This window comes from Bacillus rossius, chromosome 3 (assembly GCF_032445375.1).
Source record: "Bacillus rossius redtenbacheri isolate Brsri chromosome 3, Brsri_v3, whole genome shotgun sequence".
NCBI classification, from domain to species: domain Eukaryota; kingdom Metazoa; phylum Arthropoda; class Insecta; order Phasmatodea; family Bacillidae; genus Bacillus; species Bacillus rossius.
The window spans coordinates 18,019,184-18,041,981 of NC_086332.1; the positions used below are offsets into that span (position 1 = coordinate 18,019,184).

At 34.4% G+C, this 22,798-nt stretch overlaps 1 protein-coding gene across 1 annotated transcript in view; it reads left to right on the plus strand.

The window, feature by feature from the left end:
- LOC134530296 (CUE domain-containing protein 1) overlaps window positions 1–22,460 on the plus strand; it is a 37,363-nt gene extending 14,903 nt beyond the window's left edge. Inside the window, exons 6-8 of the mRNA XM_063365017.1 lie at window positions 1,699–1,818; window positions 4,883–5,080; window positions 8,855–22,460. Coding sequence (XP_063221087.1) covers window positions 1,699–1,818; window positions 4,883–5,079 — 317 coding nt within the window. The 3' untranslated portion in view covers window position 5,080; window positions 8,855–22,460. The remainder of the gene's footprint in view (window positions 1–1,698; window positions 1,819–4,882; window positions 5,081–8,854) is intronic.
- The last annotated feature ends 338 nt before the right edge of the window (window positions 22,461–22,798 follow it).

Here is a 22,798-nt window from a genome sequence, read left to right on the forward strand (position 1 = left end):
GTTCAGAAAATTCGGAAACACTGTTTTCATCAAAAGTTGCTGCAGTACCATCACATGATTGGACTGAGGACATTACAACTGTTTCATTTAAAATAAAATTAATATTGTACTTTGTTTTCTGTTTGTTTTTTAAATTGGTAGCTAAATGACTTGACTGTCAGTTAGAGGCAGAGGCATAATTTTACTTACGTTTCCCTTGCCGCTTGTGGAGCCTTGCACAGCCGACATGTTTTTCTTTGCTCTGACCAAACTTTAACAAAATTACCCTGACTCCGAGGTCCGCTGCCATTCTAGCTCACTCTGCCAAGGCAGGACCAACAGGAAAGGCCGTAGGGAGCTCTGCCCGTGCACCCAATGGTTATCCAAGTAGAGAGGCTTGCATCCTGTCAGGCCAGAGCTCAGGGGACTTGTAAATAAGTGTAAATACAGGTGCCTCTCTGTGGGATTGTGTGGCTGGCACTAGGGATGTGCGAGTACCCGATATTTTCGGGTACGGTTCGAATCCACAATTACCCGAACCCGGAATCGTTGTACTTACATGGATTCGAACAGTATTACGAATATTCACAAAAGTTATAAATTAATTTAATACGGCTCAAAATTACTAGCAGTGAAAAATAAAATTGGGCTACTATTACGTAAGTATTTATAATATGATGTAGCAAAGAAAGATATGTAATTTAATTAATTAACACAGTGACATTAAAAGAATTTTGAGATTTCGAGAGCTTAAACTATAATTACAAATTTTGTCGTATAACAAACTATAAACTAAAAACAATTACATACTACAAGAAAAAAATATCTTGGCTATTTATTGGAGAAAAAATGGTTTCGTTTGCTGAAACATTTATAAAACAGATTTCCCTGTGGCGTGCAGTTTATTACGATTGAATTAGAGAATCGACTATGTTTTGGTTTTCATATTTTAAAGTGTTTATTATTGATTAAGTTTACATAATTATAAACATTTCAATCTCAGTGTAATAAATAATTGCCAGTATTTACAGTTAGAAAAAAGAGAACACACATTATTTTTAAATTAATTAGTTATTTTTAATTATTCTGTACTTAATATTCGGAATCGGATTCATATCTCAAATATTGCCAGGGATTCGAATCGGATTCGAACCGAACTGAAAATCAAGGATTCACACATCCCTAGCTGGCACAACTGGAAGAAGATTGCAAGATCTTCATAGTCAGTTCTGCATCCCATTTTGTTTTCCCTTAACTCAGTAGGCAGTATATGGGTAGCTGTCAAAAGTGTGTCAGAAAGGCTAGGCTCTGTTATGGTGTTCTTTGGGCACCATAAACGGTCTTACACTGGAAATTGCTTTGACTTGTCTTGTATTGTCAACATTAGACCATGATTAACTTTGGGCATGATTTAGTGGGGAACATGTTTGTCATTAAAACCCTTGGATGAGACCTGAAGCAGGCGAAGTGTTCTTGGTTATCCACGCTTCCTGCATGTCGGCCATGTCTTTTGCGACTCGGCTGCCATGTGGCGAGGAAGTCACTGAGACTCAGCAGCCCCTTGTTGCCCCTTGGCTGAGGAGTGGAGCTCCCAAGTAGTCCCAAGCTTCGGGAAAGGTAGCTCAAACTTAAATATAATTTATAATAGTAACACGTTTTTTTAACAGATCTATGTAAATATGTCATAGATTCGTGGTAGCTAGGTGGGGGTTGTTTCAGACCAAGCAGAGGAGAGTCCTCCGGAGGAGAACATGGCATCGTTTCCTCTCAGCAAGTCGCTGTCTGGCAGCCACGATGAGGATGCGCTTTTCAAGGAGAGACTACGTAACATGGGCAAGAGTGAGTGACGATTACTGTTTTACTTTTACCAGTCAGTTCAGTTATGAGTTGAATCCAATATCACGCCATAAACTACACTATTCACCGCAGCGAGGCAAGTTTCTTACCAAGATTTAGCTGAGCCGGATCCTTCTTTGTGAGTTTCATAGAGTGAATGATTTTGGAGAGACCTTTAGCTAGCAATTGTGGTTTGGTATTTGCAGTGCAGACTGTGTTACTTGTAAATGGCAACTCCAGCATTTATGTGATGAATTTGGGGATCCTACAACAACATACTATTCCTATGGTACACAAGAAATGGAAATGTAAACAAAACAAAATTAATTTGAAAGATTTATGTTGGTTAAACCATGCAGTATGACGGCCGTTTATAAGTATTCCATATTTATTTTTTGAGATAAAATTATAAACAAAGTTAACAAATGTAGCACAAGCTACGTGCATACAATTTTTTAATTTCCGTAAAATGAAATTTGGCACTTGATTTGTGAGGCAATTTTATATTGCTTGTGTAGCATACATACTTGTGGACCGAATGCAGCCAATGCAGCCATCTATTTGGCTGAACAGGGAGATGGAAGTTGGAAGAAAAGGATTTTTTTTTGGTATCTATTCTGGGGTCTGTTCCATCCGAGCTTCTTCCGTGGCTTTACCATCAATTGTGTAGTTGTTTGTAGTATGCTGCTGTAGGACTTCATTAACTATTCATCACAATTTATTTTTATATTGTACTAAATTTTAATACAGTTACTGAATTTAGAGGTTATCTTTTACAAATTTCAAGATTTTTTAACTCTGTAGGTTGGCAGGTGTGTAGTGGAAGCAGTCAAATGTTTGTCTTCAATGCTGTAATTAACATTTTTTTTTTTTACGGTGTCACATTTATGTTATGTGCAGTGAAACAAACAAACAAGCTGCAAAATGTACTCAAAATACAAGGAGGAACATTAAGCCTGTCCGAGCAAACATTGGACCAAAGAAAACAATTTCAAAATGTAGAAAAAGTAAAATCAGATCAATACAAAGCTTAATACATTTGTAATTTTGATTTGGCCATTTTAGCTTACTGGTAGGTTGAAGATCAGTTGCAGTCCTGACGTACTTAGTAAGGGGTTTTTCGCCTGATAAGTGGCAAATTTTTATTTCCATGTCTATTAATGAGTGTATCATTGGGTCTTCACTAGGGATGTGCGGGTACTTGATTATTTCAACTTCGATTCGATTCCTCAACTATTTGAACCCGGAACCGAAACTAAAATTTGGAATCGAAAAATTCTGGCAAATTTTTCAAAAGTAAAAAAATTGAAGAAAGAAATTGACGGTTACCGTTTAACTGATTGCTAGAAATAAATTTATTCGTCAATTATCATTAATGTAACTCGTAAAATTGCCGCGCACTTTCACTCAAGCAAATTTCATAACGTTATGAAATATAGGTTAGGCCGAACATTAAATTTTTTTCAAAGATCGTGTATGATATAATTTACATGTTCAGAACCACTAACTGTTTAGGTTTGCAAAGATAAATACCTTACGAAAACTGCTTGTTTATGAAATAGTTTAACAATCTGCTCAAACATTTTTATTTCTGCCTACTTACAGCATATTACTCATGACCATTTCTTACGTTGCACGGGAAAAAAATATTGTTGGTTTATTTGTTTTGAAAAATAAATAACACATATTAAAAATTAATTTTACAACCATCAATGCACAATTTTCTGTTAACAGTTAAAATAGTTCCTTGTTCAACCATTACCATACATTTACAAAGATCGCCATTCTGTGACAGTCTTCTGTTAACAGAATAACCAACATTAAAAAATTCACGACATAAAAATATTTTAGCGGTGCCGGACGTGTAGACCAGTTGACATGCCGGGAAGCCTACAACTCACGTAGTTTCGGTTCCCTGCAAGAATTTCTGAAGATTTCCGAAGTTTTGCGTTTTGGTATTAACGCCACTTCAGCCGCTAAATCAGAAGTTTCCAATGAAAACAAGCATGTTGTGACTGACCTAACCTAACCTAACCCTTCGATTTTTTTAAATTTCAATTTTTGAGAGAAATCCGAAGTTGCACGAACGTGGTAGGGAACCAAAACTACGTAAGTTGTAGGCTACCGTGACAGGCCACCATTTATCATAGATCGCGCGTGCCGACACAAAGGAATTGAATCACTGAATCGTAACATTCTGTCAGTATCGAAGTACTGTTTACGCTTTTGCCTTTTACAAAACTTAATTAAAGCTGATCATTGTTGTGTGGTTTAACTTCGTGAAGTTAATAAATTAATCATATTTACGTATTTTTTCCTTTTTTAGGGGAACAGATCTTGTTGAAAAAAACAAAGAAATATATGTTACTTATTGGTTTTGTTTTAATTTAAATAAACCTACTGGCTAGGCCATGCTGCATACGTCATATGTGCAAATGTAGGTTAATTAATAAATTATACTTCTTAGCGCAGCACGCATCGCACTATCTCGGTGACTCCAGTGAGGCAGCTGACTTTACTGTTGATAACATTTGACATCTTTAAACAGTGGTGAAGTGATTAAATAAGTAATGGATGAAAATTGTGGCAAGTTTAAGGGCCGCAGTCATCTTCCAGAATTGTATTTCTTATTAATTTAAGTTAAATACATATGGTTCAAAATAAATGCAATTTTTTTTTTAGTTAGTCCTACCAGACTAATGACTATGTAGGTAAAGTTACCCAAAGAATCGAAATCGGAATCGAATTTCAACTCTTGTGGTGAGAATCGAATCGAACTGAAAATCATGGAATCGCACAACCCTAGTCTTCACCTTTTTACAGTGGGAAGGCAATGGCAACCGAATGTTGAATCATTCTGCTTTGAATATATATGTGGGGAAGGGGGAGTGGCAGTTTAATTTTTTGCTCTGAGGTTGCCTCTGTTTCTGGACTTGCCTTCTGGCAGATCATCTTACTTCGTTATGGTATTGTCATTATGATAATTATTGTAATTTCATAAAACAGCTTGAAGTTTGTGCTGGTGGTTCAGTTAGTGTTCATATTGTGTGTGGTTTTTCCCTGGAAGTGTCTCGCAAGAAATTTGCACAACTGGCACGAGTGTTCACACGGCGCAAGAAGCGGAGCTCTGCGAAGTCCATCCTGAGCCAAGGAGGCCCTGCCCCATCCAGCGACAGCCTTCTGCTCAGTGCCGAGCCAGACCACTTGCTGGATGACGACGATGATGAGGAGGAGGTGCACACCCCCACGCGTCGAGTGAATTGAGGTACGGCTGTTGTTCCACGGGAGCGCCACTGTTTCCTCAGCGAAGTTTCTTGTTATGTCGGCACCGCACTGCACAATCTGCTAGTATTTCGCGCTGCTTTTGGCCGTATTTTCTTACATTCATATCAAGTGAGTGAGAAGAAAATTTGTTATTGGAAGCATTTCATCCAAAAAAATATGTAGTTTTATTCAAAACTTGTGACCTTTTTATAATTAATAAAACATTGAATTTATTGAAAGATTTCCACCACCTTGCAGAGAGAATTCTTCAAATTTTAAAGTTAAAACAAACTTTTGTTCATGGAGACTGGTATTTAAAATTTACATTTTGGTAACTTTTCAGAGTTTAGTAAGTTTGATAGTTTATCATTTTATACGAAGTTTCTCAAGAGCTGTTGTTCCTGCAGAGTGAATATAGAGATGGAGCATAGTTCACACTGTAGTAGCTTACTTGCTGCATTTATCTGTGACACTATAGATGTTGTGACCGGTGCCTTGGAAGCAACATAAACATACGTAATAGTAAATAAAAGTGCCAGAATCAAGTGAAAATTAGCTGTAAATATTTTTGTAATATTGCTGAATGATTATGTGGCCATCATAAATGACTAAAACGAGTGAATAGTGTAAATAGGTGCTTATTTCATCACTATTTCTCCAATTAGATTTTTTGTTCATTTATGCAGTTATCATGAAATGAAAAGAGTTTAGCCTTATTTCATGGTATTTTGCTTTCCTTAAAAAATACCTGCCTCCATCAATGTATAATATGAGATTTGGGTGACACAATGAAACTGACAACATTTCTCCTTTGAAATAGTACGGAAATTTTTTTAATTAAAACCCTGAAATAATTCCTGATCCCATCCAGTTTTCTGCAGGAAATATTTTCCCACCCAGAATTTTCCTATACCAAAATTCTCTATCCTGCTCACCTTTAAAACCGTGACATGTTGGAATGACCAATCAGCAAAAAGGATAGAAACATTTTGCACACAAACCTAACCATAGTGACACAACTTAACCTGTACATTAAAACTGCTTTAAAACTCATTTTTTCATCTTACATTTACATTTAATCACCAGTAAATGTATTTACATATATGTAACATTAAAAAGCCAGTATCATAAACCTAAAAAATACTATTGCCAGAATAGGAAAAAATCATTTTACCTAATCAGTAACATGTATTTCTTTGTACAGTGCACAACAACCTTAACTTTCTCAGTATTTACATTCAGACTATAGAGGTATGCAAACGGTCAAAATTTAAAACTCAAATCAAATACAAAAAAAAATTGGTTGTCTGTAAAGTCGGTTTACGGACGATAGTTTAATGTAACGTCATAACAAAACATTGATGAAATGATTGCATACTTTTATGAATAAAATTGAATCATTTTTATTGAATCATCACTATTTTGTATGGATACAAAGAAGGAGTGAAATGAAATCTACAATTTAATTGATAAATTTACTTTTATTTGCACTCATTAATTCAAATATGTTTATTGCTTTAACGAACAGATTATTTTAACTTTAACTTTTATACATGTTTGCTATTTAACTTCTTCCAATCTGTGTTATTCTGTTAAGGATAGGACGATGATAGGAAAAGTAGGAAATTAATGGGAGTTTTTCAAGTTTAATGTGCCTCGAAAAAGTCAAATTGATAGTTGTTCCAATCGAGTGGAAGAGAGAGAGATGCGGCGCAAGCGTACAATGAGCGTAACGGGACACAGCGTAACGGGACACATTTTCGTGCGTGCAGCTGGCGTTCATTGATTTATTACCGTATTGGCCCGAATATAAGGCGACCCCGAATATAAGGCGACCTGCAGTTTCAGGAGGCCAAACAAATGTAAAAGTAATTTTTGGTAGAAATTAATGTGAAAATTCATTAGACATACATTTTGTGTTGATAAATCGTTTTTGAATTTATGTATAACAATTAATTTATATTTATCACATTACTTATTTAAAATAAGTTTGAATGGCCTACCCTAAAAGTCAAAAGAAAACAATTAGAAAATATTTACATTTTTAAGTATTACACTATAAATTTTTTCGTATGTTTACTCTAATGAAGCTGCATAATTGTCATCTTCAGAGCTGTTTATTTGTCTAGACCTCGTTCCCCGCCATTCCACTGATGTGTGATTGTTCATTTTTCACAGTTTACTGTATCTACGAATTTAAAATTTTTACAATGGCTATTAATCACTCTTAAAATACAGCAATTAACTTTCCGTTTGACTTAAGCTACGTATTACCACAGAACAAGGCGTATTACTATTTTGTAGTGTGTTAAACGTAAAAAAAGCAAACAAAGAATGCATCTTGCCGGAACAAAACAAGTGGCTAGCTGACATGATGAAGCATACGGCCAAGAATAACTTCGGTTACGTGACCGCGTATATTTGTCCATATTACTCTCTGACAGAGAGAGTCTGTTCTATGAATTTGAAAGAATAATCTATTATAATTATGAAAGGTTTTTACATAAATAAGGAGTGGATTATTAAAATAGCTTTTGAAGCAACGTACCAAATTCCTGTTAATATGGCGTCTTCGTGCGTGTTCGGCAATGTTCGTTTTACAACAAAGAAATATTGTGGAAAGACAGTTGGCAGCCGTGAATTTCCAAACATTACATCCGAAATGTTTGTAAACGTAAACAATCGTTCTGAAAATAACTGTGATATTTTAGTACAAATATTTCCGTTAAAAATCTGAAGATAAATTACCGTAAATATTAACACGCGGTTGTACACAAAGTACAAATATGAATTGTGAAATAAAAGGTTGCCATTTTGAGATGCTTCAACATTCACGTTTTTACTCAATAACAAATATTTTAATTTTCAACTTCAAACAATTGTGAATTACTGCAATATTAGGTGGATTTATCGTTTTTCTCCGTGTGAGGTAACAAAGTTTTAGTTAATATAAAAAATCGTGAACGTTTTGTTAAACAATGTTTCTACTGTAGCTTTCAGCTTGGAACTAACGTTTGCGGTTCTGGCGTCTTGGGTGCGAAAATAAGGCGACTTCCAATTTTTGCATCTCTCGTTTATGTAAAAATGGTCGCCTTATATTCGGACCAATACGGTATTAGACGTCACATCAAAATTTGGTTTATTTTACTTTCAAGACAACTAGTTTGAACTTTGATCTTCCAATTAGGTAACCACTTTTAAAACGTATCATGATTATAATATCATTGCAAATTGTGCAGGAATGGCTGTCTTTTATGAAAATTAAAAGGGAAACGTTTATTTTTTTTTATAAATCTTAGAAAGCAAAAACAAGTACTGTTTCATAAACAAATATTGACACTTGGTAGTTAAAAAAAAACTGACAAGCCATTAGGCATCTTTCCATCTGGGCGGGCTAGCATAAGGGATAAAGGAAGGGCAGGACACTGCACATTACATCCCAGTATCACATATTGCAGAGGGCCAACATTATGGTCTTTGGTAAATGTGTGGGTGCATACCCGACTACTGATATCCAAAGCATCCTGGAATAAACTTTGATTTTCCATGGTGTGGTATTTTATGGTGGCTTCCAGTAGTCTCTTCTGACACAAACTATCCTGTCTTTGGTGGATAGTAATGACACCAGACATTTGGTAGACTCAAGTTTCATCGCTGCAGGCACATGCTTCAGTCCAGGTGTGTGTTTGTTTAGTAAGTGTTGGTGTGGTTTTCAAAGTTAGTGTTGTTGGTGTACCAACTGAGCTGCATGGCAAGGAACACGGTCTTGTTGCAGGTGCGCTCGCGTCTGTGTGTCGACAAAGGCTTGGTTGGCAGAGTGGTCGAGAGGGATGGGCTCTTGCTCCTTCCATCTTCATGCTGCTTTGTCGAGGTATCGTTCCATCGCTGTAACAGCTGCTGCAACCGGCCACGCCACGCTCTGTCCTCCAGCACCCGGCAGCACTGCTGGTGGTCAGAGGTCGCGTGCCTCGTTTTCACATCTCTTTGACTCGTACCTTTGACGTACTATTTGGTTCAGATGAAAATGTTGTGTTGAAATATCATCAATGCAACTTTTAGTATGGAGTGTGCATTATTTTTTTTTGTATGAATGCTGCTTAGGTATCTGAACAGGCCTTAAACATCGGGGTTCAGTATTCTTACGCTTAAATTTCATTAAACAAGGAAGGATATTTGGTAAATAATTTTTAAAAATAATTACGTTTAACTTAAATTGTGAACAATTGCTGACAAAAAAAAAGATTTGTTTGCACCACAAAATGTTTTAACTAACCTGATTTTTATTTAATTGATAGTTTTTAATCATTTTTACAACTACATAGTGCATCGAAAATAATATCTTGGGATACCTATGTGCTAGAATATTTAGTTAAAGGTGCATCCTTGAGAATCCTACTTTTTGGGCCTTAATGCAATAAATGTATCAGAATGGTCATCCCCGGTCAAATTATTAATATCCTTTCAATGTGGCCACGTATAGCAACCTTTGAATAATTTTATTGGTATCTTAGTTTTTGAAAATCATTGAGTTTAAATGCAGTATACCATTCACATTTCCTCGATTGTAAGATGCCATGGATTCTAATGCATCTTTCTTTTGATCTTTATTTCTGTAAAGAAAATGTTTTCCCACAATTGTAAGATACACTTGGATTGAAGTTACACATTAATTTGTAAAGGGTGATTGTTAACTATGGTGCATTAGTTCATCTATGAAGTTTGCTATCCCCACAGCAGGTTTTGTGTGTATTTTGTACTCAAGAGCATCTTTTCTGGGGTGGAGAAGGGGGGGGGGGGGGTTAATAAAACCACTTTGCCTGCTGTTTGCTTTCAATATATTTCCTTTGTTGGTGGAAATGATAGATTTTTTTTAGAATTTGTGGGGGAAAAAAAAGGGGGGGGAGAGTTATATATCCTCCCATCCCCTCACGCTTATGCTCCTGTTTGTATTGGCTAACCTTGCATTTATTTAGCTGAGCTTAAGAAACCTTAATTAAGGAGGTTTTACTATGAAATGTTGAAATGTTGAAATGTTAAGTGCTCGGTGCCTTTCTAAAATACAACCTTCACTTTACGTGGTGTGCGTGTGACATCAGCCTTTTACTTTAATGTAACAACTGACCAGCCACCCCTGTACTTTATTTGCCAATCTCTAAAACGACCTTAATAAATTTTTAGAATGTAAGATGCCATTGATTGTAAGAGACACACCATTTATTAAGCTTGAATAATGACCAAAAAAATGTACGTCTTACTTAGAGTTGAGTAAACTATGTCATGTATGTAGTTGCATAGTGCACCACCAAGAAAGTAAAATTGCTTGGGTTTGTAACTTACATATGGTATGGTCTCTCTGTACAGATGGTCAGATAGGGCATGTAACAAAGCTTGGGGAAGGTCATGTTCATTATCCGTAAACTGAAAAGCTGAGTAGGTCCCCATTTAGTCAGCGACGCGCAGGTGAAACCACTGCTACTTATGCCACAGCACGACCCGAAAACCAACAGCACGGCACCCGTGCCACGCGATCAGCTGTCCTAACTAACGCCACAGGAATTTATTGTGCGCGCAACACTAGCCTCATGCCCCCAATTACCAACACGTAGCTGTGGTGCCCTACTAGATAGAGTCTGAACGTAACAATATTGATAGAGGTTTAATTCAAGGGGCTGCATGGTATGCAGTGTAGCAAACCTATGTTAGACCCGGGCTTACTCGTGTAAACACTCTGCTAATTAAGGACATTACAGAAAGAATAAGAATATGTAAGCTCTTTCGTTATCATAACTCTTCCTTTGATATCAAAACATTTATTATCAGCTATATAGCATTTCTGTGGGTGCCTACAATATGCTAGAAATGCATGCAGCTTATACTCAAAATTTTCTGCAGTGACTGTTGAGATACATAAAAGCATTTTTCTTTTTTTGTTCATAATTTTTAAAATTGTGAAAAGGGGACTTTAATTTGAGTTCAGGAAACAGTTTTGAAAATAAATACCTACATTGTAAAAATATAATTTTTTGTTCTTCGTAATTAGTAAGCTATTTGTTGCTTGTAAAAAAAAAAAATATTTAATTTTTTTTTCCAATGTACATGTTTTATTGAAAACATTAATCAACACTTTTCTCTTTCGCTCTATGGTCGTTTGACTCGCAAACAAATTCAAACCGTGGGCGCATGGCAAATATAAAATGCTTTCGTGAACCCTTAAATTTCATCACAATGTACACAAACGTGTACTTGATGAAACTAAGATTTTCCATTTTTAAATTACTCGGAACGTTATTCCAGGAATTAATAATAGGGCGCCAGAGGTAATCAAGAAGTAACAACAAAATAACACTATCAAGACTTATTTTATTGTTTTGACCATAATGAGAAACCTCGAGTCATGGAAGTAATAAACAAACAAACAAATATTAAATAAAGTCTATGTGATGTCGTAGATAACCTGACTCTTGAATAAAATAAAATAAAATAAATAAAGTTCCTGAAATTGTTCACTGAGTAAAAAGTTTTGGGGTTTTGCTCCGGCTTGCTCGAGCATGAAACGCCTAACCTAAAGACTTCTAGAATTGTGTACATATATTTTGTGTTAATGTGAGTAATTTTGCCGATAATCGCCGAAAGTCAATATTCAACTAATTTGATGATAATCCAAAGTTTATACAATTACAGTTTGCATACGTTGACGGTAAAATTTACGTCAATTTTACTATATAGCGATGATGCAGACCATACCTTAACTCTGGATGATTAAGGTCGTTCGTAAAATACGTCGTCACTCACGTGAATTGAATGCGATTCTTCTGCATTCAATTACAGGGCGTCAATTAATATTGCCCAGTATTTTGACGTAATTTCCAGACCAATAACGCCGAAATTAGCATCGCCACGAATAAAATATTCCCCGAGGGAATACACTACCACACGCACTAAATGGCGTCATTTTCCACTTATTTCTTCTCTCTTGCCGAAATTAAATTGTTGATTGAAAAGGGCCAATCATGGCCGCGACACGTTAGCGTCCTTTTTAATTAAGCCAATGAAATGTCAATATTACTCAAGCATAGGCTCGTTAAAGCTGTTCCAAACACCGCGCGATTATTTATTTTAGTAGTTGTCATGACGACGCAGCACGAGCTGCGCGCGCCGCCATGCGTAAAACAAAACAAAACACTGCCGAAAGTATCGGGAAGCGGTATTAACCTCGAACGTAAAACAATAATAAACAGTTTCAGTTAGTCTGATAATACCGTAGTATTACAACAATTATTCAGTAGCTTTCTCTGCATGAAATTTGCAAATCAATTTTCATGGGATCGAGAATAATTTAAATGGAAGAGATTGAAGACACACTAAACAAAAGTTGCATTGATTTTTTTTTACCTTTGACCATTTTATAAACCCCCTGTAGGGGTAGAGTGGTCGAGCTCAAAGAGATGTGAGCGAACCCAGTGCTGCAGCATTATGGTCGCTGGCGAGTGCTCATTCTCTCTGCCGTCAAGACTGTGATTACCGAGCTGGTTCAAGCACCCTGCCTTAGTCGCTCCAGCAAGTGCTTGGCGACTTGAACTTTTACACCTTAGTGACTTTCATCTCTGTCTCTGGTCTGCTGACATCCAGAGTGGCATAGGCTGTCACAGTTGTTCCAAGGATGCTGAGCTTACGTTTGCGGCAATATGAATCTATAAGTATGCATGCCTAAGTTAATTCAAGACCCATTTTTGTTTTATTTAAAATTAAATATTTTTCCCTTATTTTGATTTTGTAAATTTTTAATCCATACAATTTTTTATAATTTTTTTTCGTATTGCAGGCATTTTAAAAATTTTTTCAAATATATATTACTCTTCTAATTTGAAGTACATAGAACTAGTTTTTTATACTGCATATTTTTATATACAAATGTACTAAAGAAGTGGAACTGATGTAGGTATTGTTTTCTTGTTTGGTAGAATGTGTGGTGTGCAAGAGACAGAAATGAAGGTGAGTGAAAGAGGAGATGTCTATAATCAAAAGCTATGGAAGGGGATTTGAGCCAGATGTATTGTATACAATTTATTTAGTGTTGTGTGGACTAAATGAAGCAAAGACTTAAAGACTACTTATCGAGCCAGCTTGTGGTCTACTCAGAGATGGTTATAAATATTGGTAGTTAGTTATGTTCATTCATCTGTACAACCAAAGGTAGAGTTTCTTAAATTTGCAACTCCTCCTGCCATTGGTGCTTGAGCTATTGCTAATGTCGATGTTTTGCTCAATAGAAAACACAGTGTTACCACAAAAGGATTTTGTTCACAGAGTGTGTTGTTTTAAGTAATGATTTTAACAATTGTTTCTTTGTTAGTAAACATTTAATGATTTAGTTGACGGTTGGGTGATGAAAAACATCACATTTATCTGTAGTTCAGACTTTTGTAAGTTTCTTCAGTTATTAGCTAAAACTTAGTTAACAAATGACGACAAGGAAACATTAAAATCCTTAATTTTTGTATATCATGGGATAAGTACTTGCATGTGCTGGATCATAAAATTTTGATCACAAGCTTAACTATGTTATTCACAATGCTCAAAATTAAATATTGCACCTAGGCAGAATCAGAAAACAGTTTTGAGAAGAACCCATTGTAATAGTATGTCCTTCCTAATTTCTAATGCATTTGTTTCTTATAAAAAACACCAGTGAATGTGTTTTTATTTTCACTGGGTACAAATGAGATTGTTGTATACATTGCCTGTTTTTGGTACCTTACACAGACTACTTGCGAATACTAGCCTAATGGATCCAGTGCCTAGGGATCCACTAAAAGTGCATCGTAGTGGATGCAGCCATAATTTTTCTTTTTCAACATTTTGATGTTGAAATTCTCATTTTAATATTAATATAATTTTAATGAAAAGAAACCGTAATATGAAGACAAACGTGGACATAATTTGAGTGGTTTATTTATGTTTCTGACAAACATATTTCAGTTTGATTAAATAAAAATATTGGTATCAAGTAAAGTATCAAGACAAAATGGTTGTTTCAGTAGTAGAACTAGTAATTACATCCGTGGTTGTTACTCATTTCTGTTCTTTGACGTACTCACATTTACGAAATTACTCCCACCAAATGCTCTGTACCAAGATCTAAGATGTTACACATCAAAAATACAATAGTGGGGTAAGCAAAAGAAATTACCCCATCATTTTCAATAGAAACCATGGAAACCGATAAAAACTAACTCGGGTCAAAACTGGTTTCAACGAAATATTTTGTAACTGTTTGAATGGAATATTTAAAAACTTTTAATTACATTTTAATCACACATCATTATACTTTTAATTGTAACTTACTAACCCATTATTATTTTACATTTGAAAGATTGAATTATTGCTGTAATTTAAATAAGTAATATCTAATAAATAAAAAAAATTAACAAATAAATTAATCTATATTCATAACTTAATATTTTTGAACAATAGATTTATTAATTTTTTTTAAATTGTTTAAATAAAATGTTAAGTAAACGAGAATCGAAACCTGAGCATCCGGGCAGCAAGCAAATACGTTACCACCTTGGCTATTGTGAAACTTAACTGTGCTTAAATTTTCTAAGCCTTTTTTTCTCTGAATTGCCTGGCCAGTGCGCTTTATTATATTCAAGGGATGAACACCTTAAAGGTAGAGTACTAATACACAGAATCTCATTCCGAAGTGAATTTCCCAAATTGTACCCTCTCCTTGTTAGTTAACACTCCTTGAACATGGGTTCGTTGCAACTCTAAATTCGGTTTTCTGATTCCTCATTGTTAGAGACCTGCAAAATTCGCGGTTTTGATGGCCTTCAGGATAGACTGCACATAGCCCTGTACACTCGGGCAAATAACGCAAGTTCATTGGCTGCCGACTTGTCAGTCGTCTCAGCTGGTTTGTCTGTGATTCGATCCTTCTTTGGTTGAGGGTTATAACTGGTTGAGATTCGTCCAGATGAACAGTAAGCCAATAGCAAAATTTTCTAAGAGGTATATGTGGTTGAATTCTAGCCTATCACCGAATGAATCCGCGAATTTTGCAGGTCTCTACTCATTGTTTGTGTTTTTTTTTGACAGCTGGTGCATTATTGCTTGGGCACTGCAGTATCTCTCATGAAGTGCTTAGTAAGTGTGTTTTTCTTCATCTTGCTTATCATTACCCTCTGCCCAGTCTCATACTCAATGGGTGTCATAAAATGAAGCAAGACCTTTGTTAGCTATTGTAGCTTGTCGACAAAGTCCTCAGTAGAAATTAGTGTACTGTAGAAGTTTTATTAAATCTCCCTGCAGCATTTGTTTACTCAGATAACATGACTTTTTCTATTATTTAATGGTTTGAGTCAGTGAAGAAGTTTTTTGGGGCTACTGGCCTGAAACCAAAATTTTGTCTTGTCTACTTAAGTTATTAGTTTACACATCAGGTGTCGTTACATCCAGATTGCGCTTTAAACACATGGAAGATAAGTGCTTCTTCAATATTTTAAATAGTCGAATTATGCTTCTACGAATCCACAAAACCAGTGATGGAGTGTAAATTAAGGGTTGAAATGAGATAGGGCAGTTTGTAATTTCATGACATATCCTTGTATATTCTACCAAAAATTTTTATATTACTAAACTTTTTATGTTTTGCTGTAGATGCAATAATTTTGATACAGAATCTCGAATCTGCTTGCTGGTCTAGGTCTATTACCCAGTAATGTAAGCAAATATTGCCACCCCTTAAACGTGATAATTTAGCCAACAAGCTTTTGTAAATTGTGTCATTTTGGGACTGTTCTGTATTTAAGGCAGCCAGCAAATTATTGAATAGTTGTGGACAGCATGTTCAGGTAACATCAGGTGTGCATTTCTACACAGACTGATGATTCTAGGTATGTGTTAATTCTGCACCTTTTTTTTCCCCATCTTTCTACCATCTACTCCTTATCATCTTATCCATATAAAGTACAGAGCACACTTTTTTTTACTTAAATTATGCATCTCAACCCTGTCTGCTGTGATTTTCAATTCTAATCCTGTTTCTTCTGGTAACTGTATAAGTTGGACCAGTATTTAGGCACTGTTTAAGGAACAAATTAGGTATTGTTTTTGTTGTGCATCAACATAGTTTAATTTGTTACATATAATGTGGGTTTTTAAATGTGAGAAAACAAGGCAAGGCTTTTACATAATATGTGTACTACAAGCATATTTCACCTTCTTTTATTGTTACCCAAGCTAATTGTTACCTTTAAGATCATTTAACGAATGTGAAATGGAACGAAGTATGAAAGCATCATGTAATAATTTATCTGTACATGCTGCCGTGAGTGATTTGTAATTTGGCCGGCAAGAAAGTTTTATTAATATACAGAAAACGTCTTGCCATTGTGACGTTGAAGACTGCGATAAATAATAAACTAGTCATTTTTTAGATTGTTGTTACAAGTAGTTGAGCCATGCTGCTTTATTCACCTTATATGTATTTCATAACCTTTTCAGATATTTCTGTGTGTAAGATATATAATATATTGTATGATGTTTTTTAAGTCTTTATTCATGTAGTATATGAGGGCCTAATTTGATAATGTTTTATATACCTAGTATGTATGTTCCTTTCTGATAAGATATCAGTATTTAATTACATTGTAAGTTGCAGTAGTCAGTATTATTTTATAAAGTTAGTTTTGTGCCATTATGTTAACAAATTAAACTGGTGATTCTGAAAATATTACCTATCCACATAAAACAGTGTCATAATATAAACATTTGAAATGTGGTACAAGTTGTTTATACTCACTCAGTATAGTTTGTTATATGAGAAATAATAATTATGTATTAGGGTCTATAAAACTTGCAAGATGTAAACAGTTATCAGAGTTCTTACCTAGTGGCTCATCATGGTACAGAGTTATATACCTAGCACTCTTCTGTTACTTTCTGTTCTGAATGGGGTGGAATTACAATTTTTTACTAAACACTTCTTGTAAAATAATTTAAACATTTAAAGCTTCATGTTCCTTACATCAACTGTGAGAAAATTATCAGTGGCAGTGGTTGTAACATCCCTGCTTATATTTAATTTTAATGTACGAATTAAATTTTTTTTTCACATTATATTTATTTATGTACAATGTTCATGCAAACTTCACCCAAATAAAATGTTAGGTCTAGATTAATGAGTGAATTGAGATGCTACTCAAAGACATAACTAAATTTTTGTTCAAATTGGTATCATATTAGATAGTGCATGTAGCCCTAAATAATGATGGTAAGAAGTACAACTATCCAGCTATATTTTTGAATACTCAAAGTGCCCTGGCTAGTGTTAAGGAGTTAAGCATTAAAACAGTTTGTGTTTTTTCCTTGGTCTCCTGTATTCAAGCAAAAAGTTTTCCGTTGTAATGGGCAGACCTGTCTGCAGCCATCTGCCATGGCATGAGAAGCTGGTATTCAAATCGAAACTGTTAACAAGTATTCAATATTTGATTCTTAACAAGAAATTCAAGTGTTCTCAGTCCACTTAAGAACCTAAAAATTTCTAACATATTTTATGTTTACAGGTTATGGTGTAGTCTCTGAAGTAAAAACTAAATTTTGAAGTAAAAAAACTTTATTTTATTTTACTCTAAACATTTCCATTAAATACCAGAAACATCTGTTTCTATTACATATAACTATGATCCTTGTTCCATTTTGTTCAAAACATAAGGTAGCAGATTGAAGTATATGTTTTTATTTTTTTTTTGTTAAGGCTAAACAACATATGGATATGCCTATTCAGTAATGTTAATAGTTTTTTTCCATAGTTTAATTTTAAAAGTTCTTAGAATAACCGTAGTTCACCATAGCAGATGTTTAATAACTAAGAATTATCTGTGCATAACAATTCGTTGCTCACTTCTCGCTATCCAGGGAGAGTAGTGGTGCCTTTTTTCTGAATAACCAGTTTAACTTTGGATGCTTTGGCAAATAGAATGCATATGTGTAGATTAGGTACAAGTACATACAAATATTATAATTTCAGTAAAAACTACTGTAAATAATCTCCAATATTTTTATGAAAATTGTATTTAACATATCATTTGTATGAGTCTGTATCAATTCATTCATCTTGTATATTTTGTTGGCTGGAAAACCATACTTTTAAATAGGTTTTTTTTTTGTTTGTGTGGCCACGACTGTTCAAGTTTATAGTTAATGCATTATAAAGTACTGAGAAGCTAATATTTAGCACTTTCAGCAAATTGCCAAAAATAATTCTTATTTCCAGGACATGTTAATTCATTTAAATTAATTTTTGTTCTTTGCTATTTCATTTACAAAATTTAAATTTATTACATTTATAACTATGTTGAGTAGAAAAAGTCCTTTTTTTTTTTTTTTTTTACTTAACACAAACATTGTGATTTTTTGCTGTATCTTAAATATTACGTAAATATGTGTGAAATTATTATTATTATTTTTTTAAATAATTTAAATTTAATGTAAGATGAAGAGTTGTATTTATAAAATGTTCAACAAAAAAAAACCAACAACCTATCAAAAAAAGCAGTTATTCATACAATAACTATGTTTGGTATTAGAAAGCTGGGATTTTTTTTGGGAACTGAGAAATAATGTGGAGCATCTAATAACCAAAATCTTTAAACCTACAGTATTTTAATTAAGTTTGTGTGTTTGTTGATGAGTTGATGTTAATGAATTTTATAAATGTTAGTTATCAAAAAAAATTATTTATAAATTTAGCTTAATGAGTTAGTGAATGCACGCACATATGCATTAAAAAAAAATACACATAGGCACCTGCGAAACTTAAAATAACGAAGACAAGTCAATAATAAAAAGCTCAATACAAAAACCAAATCAAATAGTAAATGAAAAAATTTGTTGTTCCAAAAACAATATTTGGAGGTTAGGTCTAAAATTGCCGAATTGCCTTTTACAATAAATACAATATTGAACAAACACTTGTGTGCAAACATGCCAGGAAGCATTGTGCATAGTACAATGTGGCTGACAGTAAACACACTGAAGTTTCAACTAGTTTCTTCCCAGTGGCCCTTCTTGTGAGAAATAACTGTGTTCCGGGAATGGGAGGAAGTTTCTATCACTGTCAAGTATTTTACCTTGCCTTGAGAGGCGGTCATTGAACGGTCAGCTAGCAGGAGACATGGAACAAAGCACTTGGCACTTGGCAAGGGAGGCACTGGGCGGTTGCAGCAAAAGTGTGTTGGAATGTGCCTCCTAGTGTCCAAGGCCACGTAGGAGAAAAAAAGACTACAACCCCCCCCCCCCCCGCCCCCACCTTTCTGTTGCTAAAAAAGATACTGAATACCAAAACATTCCAAATGCAACATGTCAAAGTAACATTACCGTATTTAATTGCATAATGTCCGCACACTTCTTTTTAAATACTTGAAATGGAATTTTTTAATCCGCATAAAGTCAGCACCAGACAAAGCAACCTTGGTAAATTTATCAACATGTTTATCTAACATCGCGTTGCTGAGAGGCTTCCTAATTTTGTTTTCATGTAAGATATGATACGCAACGTAAAGAAAGTGTCAGCTGTAACAGAATGGACATACATACATTCTTACATGTCAGGAAGACAAGGCTCTGCTTTGTTTTTGTTAAAAATTCCTGCTCAGCCTTTTCCACGCTCTGCACTCCTTCCCCCGCTTCAGTAAAGCAGGGCAGGAGGGGACTCGCATGCACAGATGTCTGCCGGTAACTTTTTTTATACACACAGTGGGCAAGGGACAGGGAGGGAGGCTCGCCGGCGCCGGCTAATGCAGACATTGTTAGTGGCCATCTCAATGAAATATTAAAAAAATATTGTTTCACGCAAAGCGTTTATTTTGTGTAGGCTGGCTGCGGCTTCTGAACGTAAGAGCGCACACGCGAGTGAGAGAAGAAGAAAAATGAGTGGCTTCTTGCACTAATCACCGGCACGCAATTATCTCGACACCTGTCACATTTCTCACGTCCGCTGCGGAGGGTCGCCAGTCACCTAGCTCTGCGAAGTAATGTGCCGCCGTTAATATTTTTCAACTGGGCCGAGGGAAGGGTGCCAATTTTACGAAGCAGCGATTTTACTAATGCAATCCGCGGAACCGTGAGCATACGTAAAATCAAACTAATTATGAGAGGACAATTTTTTTTTCGGACTTCACCTCATAATGTCCGCTCCCCATTTTTTTTGTCAAAAATGTAGCCAAATTACTGCGGACATTATGCGAGAAAATACGGTACATCACATATCCTTTATTATTCAGTTTTTGAACAAATAGACAAAAAAACTCAATTTGACAGATTCTTCTTAAATAATATATTTGATTCTAATAGTTTATCAATTGAAATTCTTGATTCGCAGATGCCTAATACACATTAAGTTTTCAATATTATTTTATAGCTGTTATCACAAGAAGTATATCAAACTAGTCACGTTGATTATCAATCATATATTTTAAAAAATCCTTTATCATCCCTGTTTAATTAAATAGGATGAGAAGTTATTTGATTAAGTTTTAAAGTATTGAGTTCATCTAATATTTAGTTTTTAGTTTCACTTGACTGCATATGTGTTATGATCTTGCTGTGACCATGCACTAGTATTTGTTAAACATAAAAACTCTGTGTTATAAATAAGCGTTACGGATAACATTACTTTATGGTTGTATGGAAGATTTCATTCGTTAACTCGTGCACCGCTGTTGTCTCAATGCGAGGCATAAAGTGTATTCTGTTAATAGTACAAGTTTTCACATTAGTGGATGTTCACGTCCTACCTTAATGATTATGTAATATTCTTTTACATAATTTGGACCTCAGAAAATATAATAATAAATTTCTCAATTAACTTGGTCCAACTCATTTTCTTTTAAACCTAGGTTCTCACATAATGTTATGATGTTAATTGAATTTTGATTTCAAAGAATAAAAGTTCAGTTAATTGGGTAAATTATTGATTGAACTCTGCAGTACTTTTTTTTTTTTTTTACTGAATTTAAATCAGTATAAGAGTAGCAAACCCTACACATCATGGATTTATAGAAAAAAATTATGTTAAAATTAGTTTGGTTAAACCTACTACAAAAAGAGTTATTCATCATATTCTCAAACTCAAAGCATTGTATATTAAATTGTATAATGTACTCAATAATATAGCTGTGCTGATATGAATCGGTAGAAGCAGATTTTGCTGCTATTTAGTTGGGATTAGCAGGAAAACATGCAGTGTGTGTAACTTCTGCAAATATGATCTTTTATTCTCCCAGTAACATATTAGGTTGATGTTATCAAGTTCTGTAGTCGGACAGGAAAGCAAACAAAGTGAGAAAATTACACTGAGAAAATTGCACTAAAAAAGACTCTGGGTATTATACTTGTGTTTCCAGCTTTGATCCAGAAGCCGTATGGTGGTTTGCCACTGAGATTATCAAATATAATTTATTTTTACATTTTGCAAGAATATATAATTTATTTTGCTTAGCACAACTGTTCTATAAAGCCAATAAGTAATAAAAAATTCTAACTACTAACAAAAAAACTTATCTAATACCTAAGAACAGTTGTATTCAACTTTGTCAAGTATAGAAAAATTTTAATTGGTACTCATTGCTGTCATTATTATGCAGTGTCAAAAGGTGTCAAGTCACTAACCATCCCACCTATAAATTTGTAAAATGATTAGTTAGGCATTGTTATGAATGTGTACAGGTAAGTATTTTAAGTGCATGGTTCGATGTCAGATCACAGCATATATCAAGTGACTTTGAGAAAGAAATTATGTTATTTGCTTTCAAATCTTGATCCTGAAGGTGGGAGAAGGTACACAGCACCACGAATTTTACTTTGTTATCATGTGCTTGACTGATGATAGTTGTGCCGCATGTATGAGTTCTTTGTGATAAATCTCATAAATTTTGTAAAGTGTATTTTTGTGTGTAATTTATTTACTCAAAATTATATTTGGATTTTGTTAGCTAGTCTGTCAATTTACAACAGAGATGTGTTTTAAATTTCATAATTATGTTGGTTAATATGTATGTTATTTTGTAGTTTATTTTTAAAATGTATATTATTTGTTATATTTTTATTGTTATAATATACAGCTTGTGTAGTTGAAAATACTATTTTAATTCTCCCTCATAAATATATATAATTTTTTTTACTGCAAAGCAGTATTCCTGCAATGGTACACATCTTTACTATTAATTTCACTCTCCAAAATGTTTGGTGTGGATTAGGAATGGGCCAATCAAATCCTCAAGACCATAAAATCCTTAGTATTTCAAGGATTTGATATTTGAACATTGAGAGGAGATAAAGTAAATTAAAAAAAAAATTAAACACTGATAACATCAAAAGTTTACTGGTCAATTTGTATCTTCTTACCTATCCTGTTACTATTCCCCAAGATATTGTACTTTTAACATGTAATTATATGAATAAAATTACAATATTTATTAGTTCTAGAAACTTAGTTTGTGAAACATTTAGAGTTGAATGATTCAACACGATAGTTAACATTTTTATTTCTTTTGTGTTGTTTTATTTCTGACCCTTGAGACTTAGATTTGGATTCAAGGGGTAAATTCGAAATACAGTAGAACCCAGATTTAACGAAGTGCTATGGTTACCGAAAATGTTTACTCTAAATCAATGTTTCATTAAATCCGATTTACCGATTTTCAATGACCCCCGC